The 16,790-nt window shown below is 47.4% G+C and overlaps 1 protein-coding gene across 2 annotated transcripts in view; it reads right to left on the bottom strand.

The window, feature by feature from the left end:
* The window catches only part of CCDC87 (coiled-coil domain containing 87), a 90,219-nt gene that overhangs the window by 16,570 nt on the left and 56,859 nt on the right, over positions 1-16,790 (bottom strand). For both annotated transcript variants that reach the window (XM_073651446.1, XM_073651447.1), the window contains exons 15-16: positions 13,200-13,303; positions 75-190 (exon numbers count right to left, since the gene is read on the bottom strand). In XM_073651446.1, coding sequence (XP_073507547.1) covers positions 75-190; positions 13,200-13,303 — 220 coding nt within the window. The remainder of the gene's footprint in view (positions 1-74; positions 191-13,199; positions 13,304-16,790) is intronic.

Below are 16,790 nucleotides of genomic sequence, written 5' to 3' on the forward strand. Positions count from 1 at the left end.
GTCCCTGTAAAAAGCAATGGAAATTGACTGTGGTAATTCATAGGTAGATTATGGTAATGAATAGAAAAGATTACCCTGTAAAGGTGGTTCTGATCCAAGCCCCCCAAGCATGACGCTGTTGACATTCCACATGCCAGGTAAATAGCGTTGCTTCTGTTCTCTAAGATCTGCAAGCTTTTTGTCACGTTTCCTGTATAAAATCAGTTGAATATTTCTTATTAGCACACAATTATTTGACTATGAATAAAATAAATGCAGCCCTGTTATGAACCCCCGCTGAATCTATAAATTCGTTTGGCAAGGGCAAGTCAGAAGAGAAAACAATGAGAACGCTACAATCTAAAAGCTTTCCCTTGTTCCACGGGGGTTTTTAATTAACGCAAAGTACAAATGTTCTGAACAACCTCAGCCCTGTGGATGTATTAAAAAATAAAAACCTTTTAGCTGCTGCTGGTAAAGTGTTCCCATCTGATTAGTAAAGACTCGGTGGTATAAATAATATTACTCCAGCAGGATAAATCAATCTGCTGGTGAAAGCTAAGCATTAAAAATCAGAATCCCAGGAGCCAACAACCAACGATTCTACTACAGTCTGGATAGGACAAGGCATGAAAAATAATCATTCTGGGGTAACACATGCTATCATAGTCCATCCATACAGATATTTATTTATTTCGCTTAGAGACAGGAAATCCAAAGATGAGTCGTAATAATAACTGGATGTAGATGTCACTTCAACTCCGAAATTTAAAGAAGCCTGCAAGAAGCACGTGCGCGTATCACATTTATGAGACCAGAAGAAACTAGGCCTTTACAAAGTCTCTGTTTCCGAGCTGAAGTATTGCATGCATTAGGATCCACAGATTGATTAATGAGGGTGTAGTGCCGGCGTCCCTGCCCTCTGCTAGGCAGGGACGCTGTTCCCCTCACCGCTCTGCTCCGTGCCCGGCGTCCCTCTCCCGCTCTGCTGGCAGCGCGCGCTCCTTCCCGGCCACTGTGCTTAGGGCGCGCGCGCGCGCGCCCTCCCTCCCTCTTAAAGGGGCCGCGCGCGCCGTCCTAAGGAGTCCCCGGCCAATGGCCGGAGGACTTTACCATATATAAGGCACCTCCTCCAAAATGGAGGTGCCCGAGCAATGTTGTTGCACCGTTCTACTCTGCTTCAGCCCTCAGGTCCCGTTGCCAGTTACCTGCCAGTTACCTGCCAGATTCCTGCCAGCTTGCTGTCCTAATCCTGCCTGATTTCCTGTTACCTGCCTGCCTGCCTGAGGTCCGACGGTCTGCCTTACAACTCCGGTCAGTCTGTCTAAGGACCAACTTGCCCGCTCACCTGGGAGCGCACATCAGCTACCTGCCTGCTTGCCTGAGGTCCGACGGTCTGCCTTACAACTCCGGTCAGTCTGTCTATGGACCAGCTTGCCCGTTCACCTGGGAGCGCTTCTCCGCTACCTGCCTGCTTGCCTGCCCGGAGGCTCCGCTGTCACGTGCTGTGACCACCAGCTATTCCAGACTCTTGCCCGCTCACCTGGGAGCGCTTCTCCGCTACCTGCCTGCTTGCCTGCCCGGAGGCTCCGCTGTCACGTGCTGGGACCACCAGCTATTCCAGAGACTCTTGCCCGCTCACCTGGGAGCGCTTCTCCGCTACCTGCCTGCTTGCCTACCTGGAGGCTCCGCCGTCACGTGCTGTGACCACCTGCTATTCCAGAGACTCTCGCTTGCTCACCTGGGAGCACACATCCTCCATCTGCCTTTCTAGCCTACCTGGAGGTTCAGCCATCACAGGTCGTACCTACCCTTTACCTAGAGACTGCCCCGGTCACTTGCCGTGACCTCCAGCCCGTTCTTCCAGAGACTGCCCCGGTCACTTGCCGTGACCTCCAGCCCGTTCTTCCAGAGACTGCCCTGATCACTTGCCGTGATCTCCTGCCCGTACACCCAGAGACTGTCCCGGTCACCTGCTGTGACTGCCTGCCTGGTCGCCACCCGCTCCCTTACAAGGACTGCTCCCTTGTATAGTAGCCCAGAGGTTCCGCCTCCCAGACCCGTTACAGTTTGCTCGGGCCATGGAACCCGGTGGCACCCAAGCTCCCTCGCTCTCGGACCTGTGTCATGAACTGTCTCGTCAAAGGTCCCAACAGGAGTCCATCCTGGGTCACCTGCGGAATGTCAATACTCGCCTGGACACTCTGACTGCTCCACCAACAACCTCCGCCAGTGCCATGTCTCGCAATCCGGCAGTTCCGCTGTCCACTAACACCATGATATCCTACCCCGGACCTCGGCTTTCTGCACCTCCTCGCTTCGGAGGCGACTCAGCCCAGGCTCGGGGCTTCATAAATCAGTGCACCCTGCACTTTGAACTATTGTCCCACCAGTTTAACTCTGACCGAGCCAAAATTGCATTCATCATGTCCCATCTCACCGGGGAGGCCCTGGCCTGGCTAAATCCTCTATGGGAGAGAGGAGACCCCCTGGTGTCCAACTTGCCTGCTTTTCTCACGGCTTTCCGGAAAGTCTTCGACGAACCCGGACGGAAGACCTCATCCGCATCATCGTTGCTACGCCTCCGTCAGGAAAGTCTCACCGTGGGCCAATATGCCATACGGTTCCGTACCCTTGCCTCGGAGCTGGCCTGGGATAACGACGCTCTGGTTTCCGTCTTCTGGGAGGGTCTGTCCGGCCGTATTAAAGATGAACTTGCCGGTCGGGACATTCCTACCACTCTCGATGACTTAATAACTCTTGCCACCCGGATTGACCTACGGTTCCAGGAGCGTGCCAGAGAGGTCACCCGTGAGAGGAGGTTACCACGTCTAGCTCCTACTTTTCAGAAACCCGTCACTCCTTCTGTCTCTAACCAGGTACACCCTCCTGAGCCTATGCAGGTCGACCAGACCAAGATGGTCAAGACCCGTCAGGACTTACGCCGTGCCGAGGGGACCTGCTTCTACTGTGGCAGTAAGGAGCACCGGATCCGTGCCTGCCCGGAGAGGTCGGGAAACGCCTGTGTCTAGGTTCGCTCAGAGAGGTCCACCTAGACAAGAATAAATCCTCTCCATCCCTGCTGTTGTCAGTTTCAATCGTCTACGGGGAGAACCGTTATTTCGAACGAGCCCAACTGGACTCTGGAGCAGCCGGGAATCTTATTTCACAGTCCCTGGTAGAGAAATACCGCATCCCCACCAAACCTCTGGCTGTACCCTTGTCGGTTGCTGCCATGGATGGGGGGCTCTTACCACGCCCCATCCAACTCATCACCGAATCCATTACTCTGCAGGTGGGAATGCTGCATTCTGAAAGTATCTCCTTCCATGTTCTGCCTGGACTCTCTCACGCCCTCTTGCTAGGCCTACCTTGGCTCCAGAAACATGCACCCGTTCTTGACTGGCAGACCGGAGAAGTCCTTCGCTGGGGACAGGGCTGCCATAAGACCTGTCTGGTTCCCGTTCATCCCGTCCGTCCTTCTCCTACCCCAGCTAATCTACCTGGACTTCCGATTCCTTATTGGTCTTATGCTGATGTCTTTAATAAAAAGGAGGCAGAGACACTACCCCCTCATAGACCATACGACTGCCCTATCGACCTGTTACCTGGTACTTCTCCTCCCCGTGGGCGTATTTATCCATTATCCGCTGCTGAGACCCGGTCGATGTCCGAATATATTGAGGAGAATCTGGCCAGGGGATTCATCCGGAAATCTACCTCCCCGGCGGGAGCAGGCTTCTTTTTCGTCAAAAAGAAGGACGGCTCTCTCCGTCCCTGTATAGACTATAGAGGCCTTAACCAGATCACGGTGAAGAATAAGTACCCCCTTCCGCTCATTCCGGAATTATTTGATCGTCTGAGGGGGGCTAGAATCTTCACCAAACTGGACCTCCGTGGGGCGTACAACCTGGTTCGTATCCGTCAGGGGGATGAATGGAAGACGGCATTCAACACCCGGGACGGCCACTATGAATATCTGGTAATGCCCTTTGGCCTCTGTAACGCTCCTGCCGTCTTTCAAGAGTTGGTCAATGACATCTTCCGGGACCTTCTCTACTCCTGCGTAGTGGTGTACCTGGACGACATCTTGGTCTTCTCTCCGGATCTCCAGACTCACCGGAGGGATGTTCGTCAGGTCCTGCTCAGGCTCAGGCAGAACCATCTCTACGCTAAATATGAGAAGTGCCTCTTTGAGCAGACCTCGCTTCCGTTTCTGGGCTACATTATCTCTCAGACCGGCCTACAAATGGATCCTGAGAAACTGTCTGCAATCGAGAAATGGCCCCGACCAGAGGGGTTGAAGACTATTCAACGGTTCCTGGGCTTCGCCAACTATTACCGCCTCTTCATCCCGCACTTCTCTTCCCGGACTGCCCCAATTTCCGCGCTCACCCGTAAGGGTACTAATCCCAAAGAGTGGCCGCCCGAAGCAGAGGAGGCCTTTCTTTCCCTAAAACAGGCCTTCTCTTCCGCCCCGGTGCTGCATCGCCCGGACGGCAACAAGCAGTTCTTCCTGGAAGTTGACGCCTCCTCCTCTGGAGCCGGAGCGGTACTTACTCAAAAATCATCTTCCGGGAGAATGGTAACTTGTGGCTTCTTCTCCAAACTCTTCTCCTCTTCTGAGCGCAACTATTCCATAGGAGACCGAGAGTTATTGGCCATCAAGCTGGCGTTGGAGGAGTGGCGTTACCTACTCGAGGGGGCTCTTCATCCGGTAATAATTTACACTGACCACAAGAACTTGGCTTACCTCCAGCATGCCCAGAGACTTAACCCGCGCCAAGCCCGGTGGTCCTTGTTTTTTGCTCGCTTTGATTTTGTTCTTCATTTTCGCCCGGCTGACAAAAACGTCAAAGCAGACGCCTTGTCCCGATCCTTTCTGGTGTCCGATCTCGAGGAAGAACCTAAACATATCATCGATCCCGCCAGAGTAATGCAGGTGGCTCCCGTGAGTCTAAATCGTCTCCCTCCCGGTAAGACGTTTGTTTCAGTACCTGATCGGGAGAAGATCCTACACTGGGGCCATTCGTCTAAACTAGCTGGCCACGCCGGTCAGAAAAAGACCCTCCAGCTTATTGCCCGGCACTATTGGTGGCCTACCCTGCACAAGGACATAATAGACTTTGTTTCTGCCTGTGTGTCCTGCGCCCGCAACAAAGTCCCGAGACATCTGCCAGCCGGACGCCTCCTTCCGCTTCCTGTACCTGCTGCCCCCTGGCAGCATATAGCAATGGACTTTATAACTGATCTCCCCGTCTCTGCCGGTTGTACGGTCATTTGGGTGGTCGCTGACCGCTTTTCCAAGATGGCTCACTTTATTCCCCTGCCAGGCCTTCCGTCTGCACCCGAGCTGGCTAAAGACTTTATCCGCCACATCTTCCGTCTTCATGGCCTGCCCCTCCACATCGTGTCGGATCGTGGGGTACAGTTCACCTCACGTTTCTGGAGAGCCACTTGTAAACTACTAGACGTCACCCTTGGCTTCTCTTCCGCTTACCACCCACAGTCCAATGGTCAAGTGGAGCGGATCAATCAGAACCTGACCAGTTACCTCCGGCACTTCGTTAATGCCCACCATTCTGACTGGGTGGATCTCCTACCATGGGCCGAGTTCTCTTATAATAATCACGAGAGCGAATCCTCCTCCAAATCCCCGTTTTTTGTAGTCTTTGGTCAGCATCCTCGGATTCCTTTTCCTGTCTCCACCTCTGTGGACAACCCGGCTGCGGAATCTCTCGTTAGCAAATTTTCCTCCATATGGGAGAGTACCCGGTCCGCACTCCTTCTGTCATCCGAGCGTATGAAAAGACACGCTGACAAAAAACGCCTGCATCCTCCACAATTTCGTCCAGGAGATAAAGTCTGGCTCTCATCTAAATATGTTCGACTCAAGATACCTTCTTACAAGTTAGGGCCTCGGTTCATCGGTCCTCTGGAGGTCATCAGTCAGATCAACCCGGTGGCCTATAAATTGAAACTCCCGGCCAACTTACGGATCCCTAACTCCTTCCATGTATCTCTCCTCAAACCCGTGGTGCTTAACTCTTTTTCCAAGTCTACAGGTACGCCTCCTGCTCCGGTTTCTGCTGAGGACGAGTTTGAGGTAGAGAACATTCTTGCCACCAAAAGGGTAAGAGGAAAGACCTTTTTTCTGGTAGATTGGAAGGGGTTTGGTCCTGAGGAGAGAACGTGGGAGCCCCGGGAGAACATCCATGCCCCTCTCATCCTAGCTAAATTTCTATCTGGCCTAAAAAAGGGGGGGCCTAAAGGGGGGGGTACTGTAGTGCCGGCGTCCCTGCCCTCTGCTAGGCAGGGACGCTGTTCCCCTCACCGCTCTGCTCCGTGCCCGGCGTCCCTCTCCCGCTCTGCTGGCAGCGCGCGCTCCTTCCCGGCCACTGTGCTTAGGGCGCGCGCGCGCGCCCTCCCTCCCTCTTAAAGGGGCCGCGCGCGCCGTCCTAAGGAGTCCCCGGCCAATGGCCGGAGGACTTTACCATATATAAGGCACCTCCTCCAAAATGGAGGTGCCCGAGCAATGTTGTTGCACCGTTCTACTCTGCTTCAGCCCTCAGGTCCCGTTGCCAGTTACCTGCCAGATTCCTGCCAGCTTGCTGTCCTAATCCTGCCTGATTTCCTGTTACCTGCCTGCCTGCCTGAGGTCCGACGGTCTGCCTTACAACTCCGGTCAGTCTGTCTAAGGACCAACTTGCCCGCTCACCTGGGAGCGCACATCAGCTACCTGCCTGCTTGCCTGAGGTCCGACGGTCTGCCTTACAACTCCGGTCAGTCTGTCTATGGACCAGCTTGCCCGCTCACCTGGGAGCGCTTCTCCGCTACCTGCCTGCTTGCCTGCCCGGAGGCTCCGCTGTCACGTGCTGGGACCACCAGCTATTCCAGAGACTCTTGCCCGCTCACCTGGGAGCGCTTCTCCGCTACCTGCCTGCTTGCCTACCTGGAGGCTCCGCCGTCACGTGCTGTGACCACCTGCTATTCCAGAGACTCTCGCTTGCTCACCTGGGAGCACACATCCTCCATCTGCCTTGCTAGCCTACCTGGAGGTTCAGCCATCACAGGTCGTACCTACCCTTTACCTAGAGACTGCCCCGGTCACTTGCCGTGACCTCCAGCCCGTTCTTCCAGAGACTGCCCCGGTCACTTGCCGTGACCTCCAGCCCGTTCTTCCAGAGACTGCCCTGATCACTTGCCGTGACCTCCTGCCCGTACACCCAGAGACTGTCCCGGTCACCTGCTGTGACTGCCTGCCTGGTCGCCACCCGCTCCCTTACAAGGACCGCTCCCTTGTATAGTAGCCCAGAGGTTCCGCCTCCCAGACCCGTTACAGAGGGTTTCCAACATACTGTATGTTCTGCTGCCCTTCTGGGATAAGTGAGCCCCCAAAATTGGCTTCTTGTTGCTGATCACAGACTAGCACAGCTACTTGCCATTTGTCATCCAGCAAAGAGAAGATCCCCATAAGGGCTCATGTAGAAGAGCATATAAATCGGACATGTGCTATCTGATTTTTAATCGGACATCACACTGACCCATGTTATTCAATAGTGCTGTTCAGAACTTCAGATGAATGATTCCTCTCCTGGCCTGACTGTCCTTGAGGAAGGAAATCACAGCATGCACACAACTTCCATCCGAGCCTCGGATGAGACTCACACATTCAAGTCTATACGTGCGAGACAAAAAAAATCTGATCCCAGGCGGACCATCGGAGTGGCATCAGATCTTTACAGGTAGATTTCCATTATAAACCCAGGAAGGTGTTTGTGATCATGTGCATGTTTTAATGTAGTGGTATGAAAACAGATCGGACACAGATAGCACATGGACGTCACTAAGATGTCACACAGACGTAAAAAATGGACACATGGATGGCAGATGGATAAAAATCTGATGAAAATTTGAAATAAAATCATCCGAGTTTTCTGGATGAAACTCGAACGATTTTTCATAAGTCCGTCTACAGACACCCTAAAATACACTTTCCTATAGACCTTACTATATAACACAATGATGGCACAGGCACATGTAGAAGCCACTGCGGTGTTTAAAGTCTGCATGATTTTGCAGGCAAAACTCAGATATTCACTTCAAATCGTGTGTGAGATCTCAGCTGGTACGTGTTTCCATATTCTTAGAGCATGTGGCCATTTAATAGACATGACCGCAGCGCTTTGGTTCAGCTGTGATGTGACATCATTAGTGTTGAGAAAGTATGTTCAGTTCCGAGTATGCTCGGGCCGAGCTCCGAGTATTTATAGCTGCTCAGTGATATGTTTGAATCGCTCCCGTGTGCATGATTTGCGACTGTTTGACAGTTTTACTACATGTGAGGAATGTCTATTTCTTACACATTCCTCACATGTAATAAAGCTGTCAAACAGTTGCAAATCATGCACACGGGAGCAATTCAACCATATCACCGAGCAGCTATAAATACTCGGTGCTCGGCCCGAGCATACTCGGCGAAAGGGTTAATAGAACATACTCGCTCAACACTAGACATCATACAGTGGATACGGAAAGTATTCCGACCCCTTAAAATGTTTCACTTTTTGTTTCATTGCAGCCATTTGGTAAATTCTAAAAAGTTCATTTTTTTTTCTCATTAATGTACACTCTGCCCCCCATCTTGACTGAAAAAAAAAACAGAAATCCAGAAATTTTTGCAAATTTATTAAAAAAGAAATTGAAATGTCACATGGTCATAAGTATTCAGACAGGCACACACCTGTCAAGACCTTTCCAAATCAAGTCCTATCAGTTTAATTAAACACAGCTGGACTCCAATGAAGGAGTAGAACCATCTCAAGGAGGATCACAAGGAAATGGACAGCATGTGACTTAAATATGAGTGTCTGAGCAAAGGGTCTGAATACTTATGACCATGTGATATTTCAGATTTTCTTTTTTAATAAATTTGCAAAACTTTCTACATTTCTGTGTTTTTTTCAGTCAAGATGGGGTGCAGAGTGTACTTTAATGAGAAAAAAAATGAACATTTTAGAATTTACCAAATGGCTGCAACGAAACAGAGTGAAAAATTTAAAGGAGTCTGAATACTTTCCGGACCCACTGTAGGTGTCCTATGATAACTGCAATCGCAGTGCAAAGTCTCTTTACCAGCCACAAACAATATCACAAGAAGGAATTAACTATATGTCTATGTTAATGTTTTTGAGAGTACAGAAAGCCTTACCATGTTCTTGGATTTAAAGAGTTGTCCAGTCTTCTGCTAAAAGTCTGCAGTCACTTTCTGTAACTGCAGACTTCTGAATCCTTGCTGTGCGTCCGCACACTGTCAGAATTCTCTAGCATTGCTGCCAGTCACATGACCGCAAGTATGCGTGTTACATACTTATGGCCACATTCCGACATGTGGCCGCCTGATCTCGGCAGCAATACTGGAGAATCCCGACAGTGTGCAGTGTGCGCACTGTAAGGATTCAGAAGTCTGTAGTCACATAGATATGTAGTCACATAGTTTGTTCATTGTCCTATCTATGTAGTGAAAGCATATTATGCGAGCTGCAATAAATACATTGAAATGATCTACAGACACAGGAATTAGCCTGGAAATGTCCGTATGTTATTGTAGTGTTCCACGCAAATAATACGGGAGGGTTTTTTATATATTGTGTACATTATTACTTTTTAGTATGTTTTTAATACAGCATATCTTGCAATTTTATTAATAATTTGTGCATGGAGCTACATGACCTTAGTGGTAGGATTAAAGGGAATCTGTCAAGTCCCCTAAGTGTCCTAAACTACGGCTACGGTGTTATACATGCCAAATCCTGTATTCTTATTAGAACTTTTAAGTGGCATAGTAACGTTGCTATCTTTTATGAAAGTTATAATCTTCTGATCGGCATGTGCCAATGAGCCAGGGCTAGTTTGGCTAGGCTTCTCTTAGCATATACTAGTCCTGCCTCGGATCTTCTAATCACATCCCCCAGAGTTTGATTGACATCCTCCATACAATCCCCATCATGGTGGGACCACTGGAATGTCACATGCATGCACAATTTTCCAGCAGTCTTACTAAAACGGGCATTGTACGGAGGACATCAATCACACCCAGGGGGATGTCATTAGAGGACCTGAGGCAGGACTGGTATGGAGGAAGAGATGCCCTACGGAACTAGTCCTGCTTCATTTTCATATACTGAGCAGCAGAAACTTTATTTTTAGCAATGTTACTATGCCACTTAAGAGACCTTGTGCAGATGTAATGCTATAGCAGTGATTTTGAACACTAAGGAGTAGTCTTTAGTTGTATAATAAAAGCGCACCACTCCTGAGCTTAATGCTTGCAAGAGGAGATGAGCGGAATAATTGACAGTTCAGACCAGCAGCATGGCTGAGCTCTCTGATGCTGTATGCAGGGGCAGCTTAACCCCCACACAACAGCAATGGAAGAGCACAGGGCTATGATGGTAACCGGACCCACAATCCGGTCAGCTTCAGAGCATTGATTACACGTTCTAAAGCAAAGCGCTGTAACGACTGCACTCCTTACCTTGGAGTCTGGTGGTGGCCGGTAAGCTAGGCAACTCGCAGTACACAGTATACTTAAGAATTCTTCTATACTTGAGAACAGAATGGAGTTTTAAGAAGCAAATTGGAAAGTTGCTTGTTTTTACAAGCATTTTTCAAATTTACCCATTAAAGATGATGAGACAACCCCATTAATAATTAAAACCCTCAATAAAGTGCTTGGGAGTAATATTTCACACTGTCAGATTACAGAGAACTATTTTCTACCACATAAAGTCACATCCTTTATTAAACATCCTTTAAAAGGCTTGTCCACTACACAGACAACTCCTTCTTAAATACTACATTCTCTAAAGAAAAAGAAAAATAGCTTATACTCACCTCCCGTTCCTGCGCCAATCCACCGATATCGGCACTGGGTCTCCCAAGACTCACCTGACATTGTTATGCCACGTTAACCCTGCAGTCAATCAGTGGCCGCTATGCATTCACTTCCTTTGAACGAACCTCTCATCTCAGACCCTCTCATCTTACCCTTTAAGGGTAAATCCAATCAATATGAGTTGAGTTCTAAATTTATGAAAAGATTACACTGCAGAAGTTTGTGATCTTGGACCACGACCACTTGGTTCTCAGCTATCAACATCACTGAGAGAGTACTTATAGTGCGAAATGGCTAAGATCAGTTGATAGAAAGGATGGTGGAGCCTTAAACGTACTATAAATTGCCTTACAAATGTCTAATAATTTATTTACAGGGAATCTGTCATGTGATTCACGTTACACGAACCGCAGACAGCATGAATTAGAGCAACTGCAGCCAGGTATGTTTTACATACTTTGGAAAGCCGTCCGGGGACTATGTGCCTCGGATGACTAGACCTATGCAGATGCCCAGTGGCTTCTCCTTGCCCTAATTCCTTTGACTGACAGAGCTCTCCCTAAGCACACACACATAGGGAGAGACCTGTTAAGCTAGTATTCTGGGGCAGGCAGAAGCTTCTGGGGGCCAGCATCAAAGCAGTCAGTAAAGACACATAGTCCCCAGGCAGCTGTTAAACGTAAGCTCTCTCTGATACACCACATACTTGACTGCAATCACAGTGTCTACTTTATGCTTCCCATGGTTCAGGCAACATGAATCTGATGTCAGGTTACCTTGCGTTACCTTACTGCTAAAGCAATAAGATATAGGAACCACAAGCAATACCACTATGCAGCCAGACTGATTAATGCTACCTGTGGTTCAAGCAGCATGGATCAGATGACAGGTTCTCTTTAAAGGGGTTGTCCAGAAATTTTATATTAATGGCCTGTCATCAATAGTCATCAATATCTTATCAGTGGTGGTCTGACATTCAACATATCCTGCCAATCAGCTGTTGTGGCTGTGGGGCTGCATAGCACAGCTCTGTTACCTGCATAGTGGCGGATGAGCAGTACACGGCCACTATACAATTGACAAAGCTGAGCTATGCTGCTCCGCAACTCAGCGCATCCCGCCATCATTGGTACCCTGAACAGCTGAATGGGGATGCTGGGTGTCACTCCACCACTGATCAGATATTAATGACCTATCTTAAGGGTAGGCCATCAATATAAAAGTCCCAACAACCCCTTTAAGATAATTCAGATAGGAAAACCTAAATTTCTGTTAGTTTGTTGTGAAACAAATAATGTGGTTTTCTTCTACAACACAATATCCTGCTTTTATTCCTCTTCCGTACTGCACTTCTATGTTTCTCCACATCAATCACCATCTAAAAAAAGCTTAAATGTTCACCCCTTTATATTTTTAAGAATATCTAAAATATGTGCTAAATGTTTAATAAATACAGTTATAAGAGCTCCACTTTTCAAATACAGAACATCAAATCGCAGCACAACATTTAATTAAAGTCAATCTGTCACCAGATTTAGCTACCCCATCTGAGAGTTGGATGATGTAGGGGCAGTGACCCTGATGCCATAGATGTATCATTTACTTTATTGGTTGCCGCAGTATTGATAAAATCACTGTTTTCTCTGCGGTAGATGTAGCAGTTCTCTGAATGCAGAGCCCTGTATAACATCGCCCCCACCACTGATTGGCACTTTCTGCCCATGCACAGTGTAAACAGAGACCTGCCAATTAGTGATGGGGCGGGGATATACACAGTTTATGAATATGCTTAACTACCTGCCAGTAGGTTTACTAGTCCTTTAACGATAATCTCCTGCTGAAAAAAGTGATTTTATCAAAACTACAGCAAGCAGCCCAGTAAGTGACACATCGCTGGAATCAGGGTCTCTCCCCCTACATTCAGTGTTCTCAGATTAGGTGGCTAAAACCTGGAGACAGATTCCCTTTCAATTACACAATTCTGCCTTACTGTAATCACCATTAGAGAGAACTAACTGGCTACATTATTCCCCAAAACATTTTGGAAAAGCTCAAGTATTCTCCACTCATGGTAAGGGTGCAGTCAGACGGCCGTATAACACAGATGATGATAGCATCGCAATGCTCGGACTGACTGTCAGCTGTTCTTACCTGAGAGTGACAGCATGTATTTCTATGCAGCTGTCTCCTCAGATCAGGAGGGCCAACGGCAGGTCCAAGTATTGCCATGCGATCCTCGCGCGAGTAATACGGCGGCCTGACCGCGCCCTACTAAGGATTTCTTTTAGAGACTTATAACAGATGACATCCACACTTTTCAGACCTTTTTTGTTCCTCGCTCTTTAGTTTGGCTGCCATATTTGCCTGTTCTTCATCCTCAGAATCACTGTTGTATAGATGGTATATTACCTTTAAGTAATCCAGATCCTGAAAATGAACACACAAATTAATATAGTATATGAGCAGATTCTCATTGACAAAATATTTCTCATATGGCTCTACATGGAGGCTGACGGAGCAGGCTCCGGACACTGTCGTCCAGGTACTAAGCAGAGCCCTAAACCTACATAATGTGTGGCACTTTGCTTTATTTCTCTCACACTGCTTTTAATGATATGATGATTTGTTCTTCACCCAGACATCTGAGCGATTTCAAGCTAATTTTATAGTTATAATAACTAGCAATATAAGTGCATAAATGATTGATGACAAAAGTATTATGTATCGGTCATAACTGTAAAATGTGTGTCGTCCTCTAAAGCAATCAGTCACCAGGTTTTTGCAGCATGATGTAGCGGCAGAGACCATGATTCCAGTGATATATCACTTACTTTGCTGCTTACTGCAGTTTTGATTAAAAAATATTTTATCTGCTGCAGATCTAGCAGTTCTTTGAATGCTGAGCTCTGTATAATCCGCCCACACCACTGATTGGCAGCTCTCTATGCACACTGTGCATAAGCAGACAGCTGTTAATCAGTGGTGGGGGCACGGCTGGACTGCCTGGCAGCAGGTTTACTAGTCCTCTAGTGATAATCTCTTGTACATAAAACAGTGATTTTATAAAAACTACAGCAAGCAGCCCAGTAAGTGACACATTCTTGGAATCAGGGTTTCGTTCTCTACATTATACTGCTCTCAGATTAAGTGGCAAAAACCTGATAACAGATTTCCTTTGAGTGGCACTTTTAACCCCTTCATGACTGGAGCATTTTCCGTTTTCGTTTTTTGCTCCCCTTGTTCCCAGAGCTATAACTTTTTTTTTTTTTGGTCAATATGGCCGTTTGAGGGCTTATTTTTTGTGGGACGAGTTGTACTTTTGAACGACACCACGGTTTTTACCATATCTTGTATTGGAAAACGGGAAAAAAATTCTAAGTGCAGTGAAATTGCAAAAAATGTGCAGTTCCACAGTTGTTTTTTGGGTTTTTTATACCACGTTCACTGAATGCTAAAACTGACTTGCCATTATTATTCCCCAGGTCATTACGAGTTCGTAGACACCAAACATGTATAGGTTCTTTTTTATTTAAGTGGTGAAAAAAAAATCCAAAATTTGCAAAAAATAAAAATAAAACAATTGCGCCATTTTCCGAGACCCACAGCGTCTCCATTTTTCGTGATCTGGGGCTGGGTGAGGGCTTATTTTTTGCGCGCCGAGCTGACATTTTTATTGATACCATTTTGGCGTAGATCCGATGTTTTGATCGCCCGTTATTGCATTTTATTGCAATGTTGGGCGACCAAAAAAACGTAATTCTGGCGTTTAGAATTTTTTTCTCATTATGCCGTTTACCGATCGGATTAATTCTTTTTTTATATTGATAGATCGGGCAATTCTGAACTTGGCGATATCGAATATGTGTTTTTGTTTTATTGTTTTATTTTGAGCGAGGCGAAAGGGTGGGGTGATTTAAACTTTTATATATTTTTTAATATTTTTAAAAACATTTTTTTACTTTTTGCTTGCTTCAATAGTCTCCATGGGAGACTAGAAGCAGCACTTGCCTGATCACCTCTGCTGCACACAGGCGATGAGCAGATTGCCTGTGTGTAGCAGATTTGCTCACTTGCTGTGAGCGCCGCTCATAGCAAGTGACATGCTATGAGCGAGTTAAATGCCGCTGTCAGAGATTGACAGCGGCATTTAACTAGTTAACATCCATGGGTGGATCGCGATTCCACTCACAGCTATTGCGGGCACATGTCAGCTGTATAGATCAGCTGTCATGTGCCCGGTTTAGTGCGGGTTCAGCGCCGGAGCCCGCGCTGAACAGGGGGTTATGACGTGGTGCGTACTATTACGTAGCACGTCATAAAAGGGTTAATCTAAGGCTTCGTTCTCATGTCTGTGTTCACAGTACGTGTGGCATCCATTGTTTTCACGGATGCTACATGTACCCATTATAACCTATGCTGCTATGCACATGTCCGTGTTTTTACATGGACCGTGTGTTCATGCAAAACACAGAGACATGTCTGTTTTTTTCGGGGAAAACAGATGACAATGGCCAATAGAAGTTTATGGGTCAATGAACAACACGTACAGCACACGGACACGGATGGAATGAGTGTGCTGTCTGTGTTTAACATTCTAAAGTATAGGAGAAGCTTTGTAATTGAATTCTTTCTTTAATCATACAGGAAAAACACTGATGGTAAACATGGACACACAGACGACATACTGATGGAAAACTCTGATGGCACCAGTACCTGTTTTCTACGTACGTGTTTAAACACGGACGTGTGAAGGAGGCCCAATTCTCATTCAAAATAAGTCCTATTACGTAAGGATATTGTAGTAATCTACAATTACTTTTTATATAACAGATGTATAAGATGACAAGGTGTGGAAAACATTCTGGGTGGAGGATGTTATAATAAATAAAAAAAAATAAAAAAAACACAAAGGTTTTGAAATTTTGGAAAAGTTTTAAGCAACTCATATTTGCTGAAAAATGTTGTGACTTTTGTTGTTTTTACGCGGGTTCCCCAGCTCTGCCAACTTCTGAAAAGTGTATGGAGCTTAGCGGGGAAAGGGAATACAGGGCCAGAGTCAACACCCGGAGCACCCAGGCAAGTGCTGGGGGCCTGGAGAAACGGGGGGCCCACTTGCCTTCAGCAGGTGGCATAACAACCGCGGTCACTGCGACAACCGAGCCCAGAGCCCAGCGGGTGAGGTGCCCGCTGACGCCAGCAAATACTTCTAGTGGATGTGCGTCTGAGTCCTCAGGCGCACATTCAGCTGAAGTGTATTGCAGTGCACAGACCCATTGGGTCCAATCAGAGGCCAGTAGCTGACGTCGGCGTGCACATGACTGGAGGAGCATGGCAGTCACATCATGCGCTCCCCTCACTTGCACGCTGAAGTCAGCTGCCAGCTTCAGAAGAGGACACCATGCGTCAGGGAGCGGATGGGAGGTGAGTATTTTTTTTTCTTTAAATCAGTGAATACACAGTGGCCATACTACTACATGGATGACTATGGGCCGTGCATTATTCTACATGGATGGCTATGGGCTGCGCATTATATTACATGGATGACAATGGGCTGTGCATTATACTACATGGATGACTATGGGCTGTGCATTATACTACATGAATGACTATGGGCTTTGCATTATACTACATGGATGACAATGGGCTGTGCATTATACTACATAGATGACTATGGGCTTTGCATTATACTGCGTGGATGACTATGGGCTGCGCATTATACTACATGGATGACAATGGGCTGTGCATTATACTACATAGATGACTATGGGCTTTGCATTATACTACATGGATGACTATGGGCTGTGCATTATACTACATGGATGACTATGGGCTTTGCATTATACTATAGGTGTGTAGTCCTCTGACATGGATGACTATGGGCTACGCATTATACTACATGGATGACAATGGGCTG

Source organism: Phyllobates terribilis, unplaced genomic scaffold (assembly GCF_046119375.1).
Source record: "Phyllobates terribilis strain yellow unplaced genomic scaffold, ASM4611937v1 Scaffold_11__3_contigs__length_659146591, whole genome shotgun sequence".
Lineage (NCBI taxonomy): Eukaryota > Metazoa > Chordata > Amphibia > Anura > Dendrobatidae > Phyllobates > Phyllobates terribilis.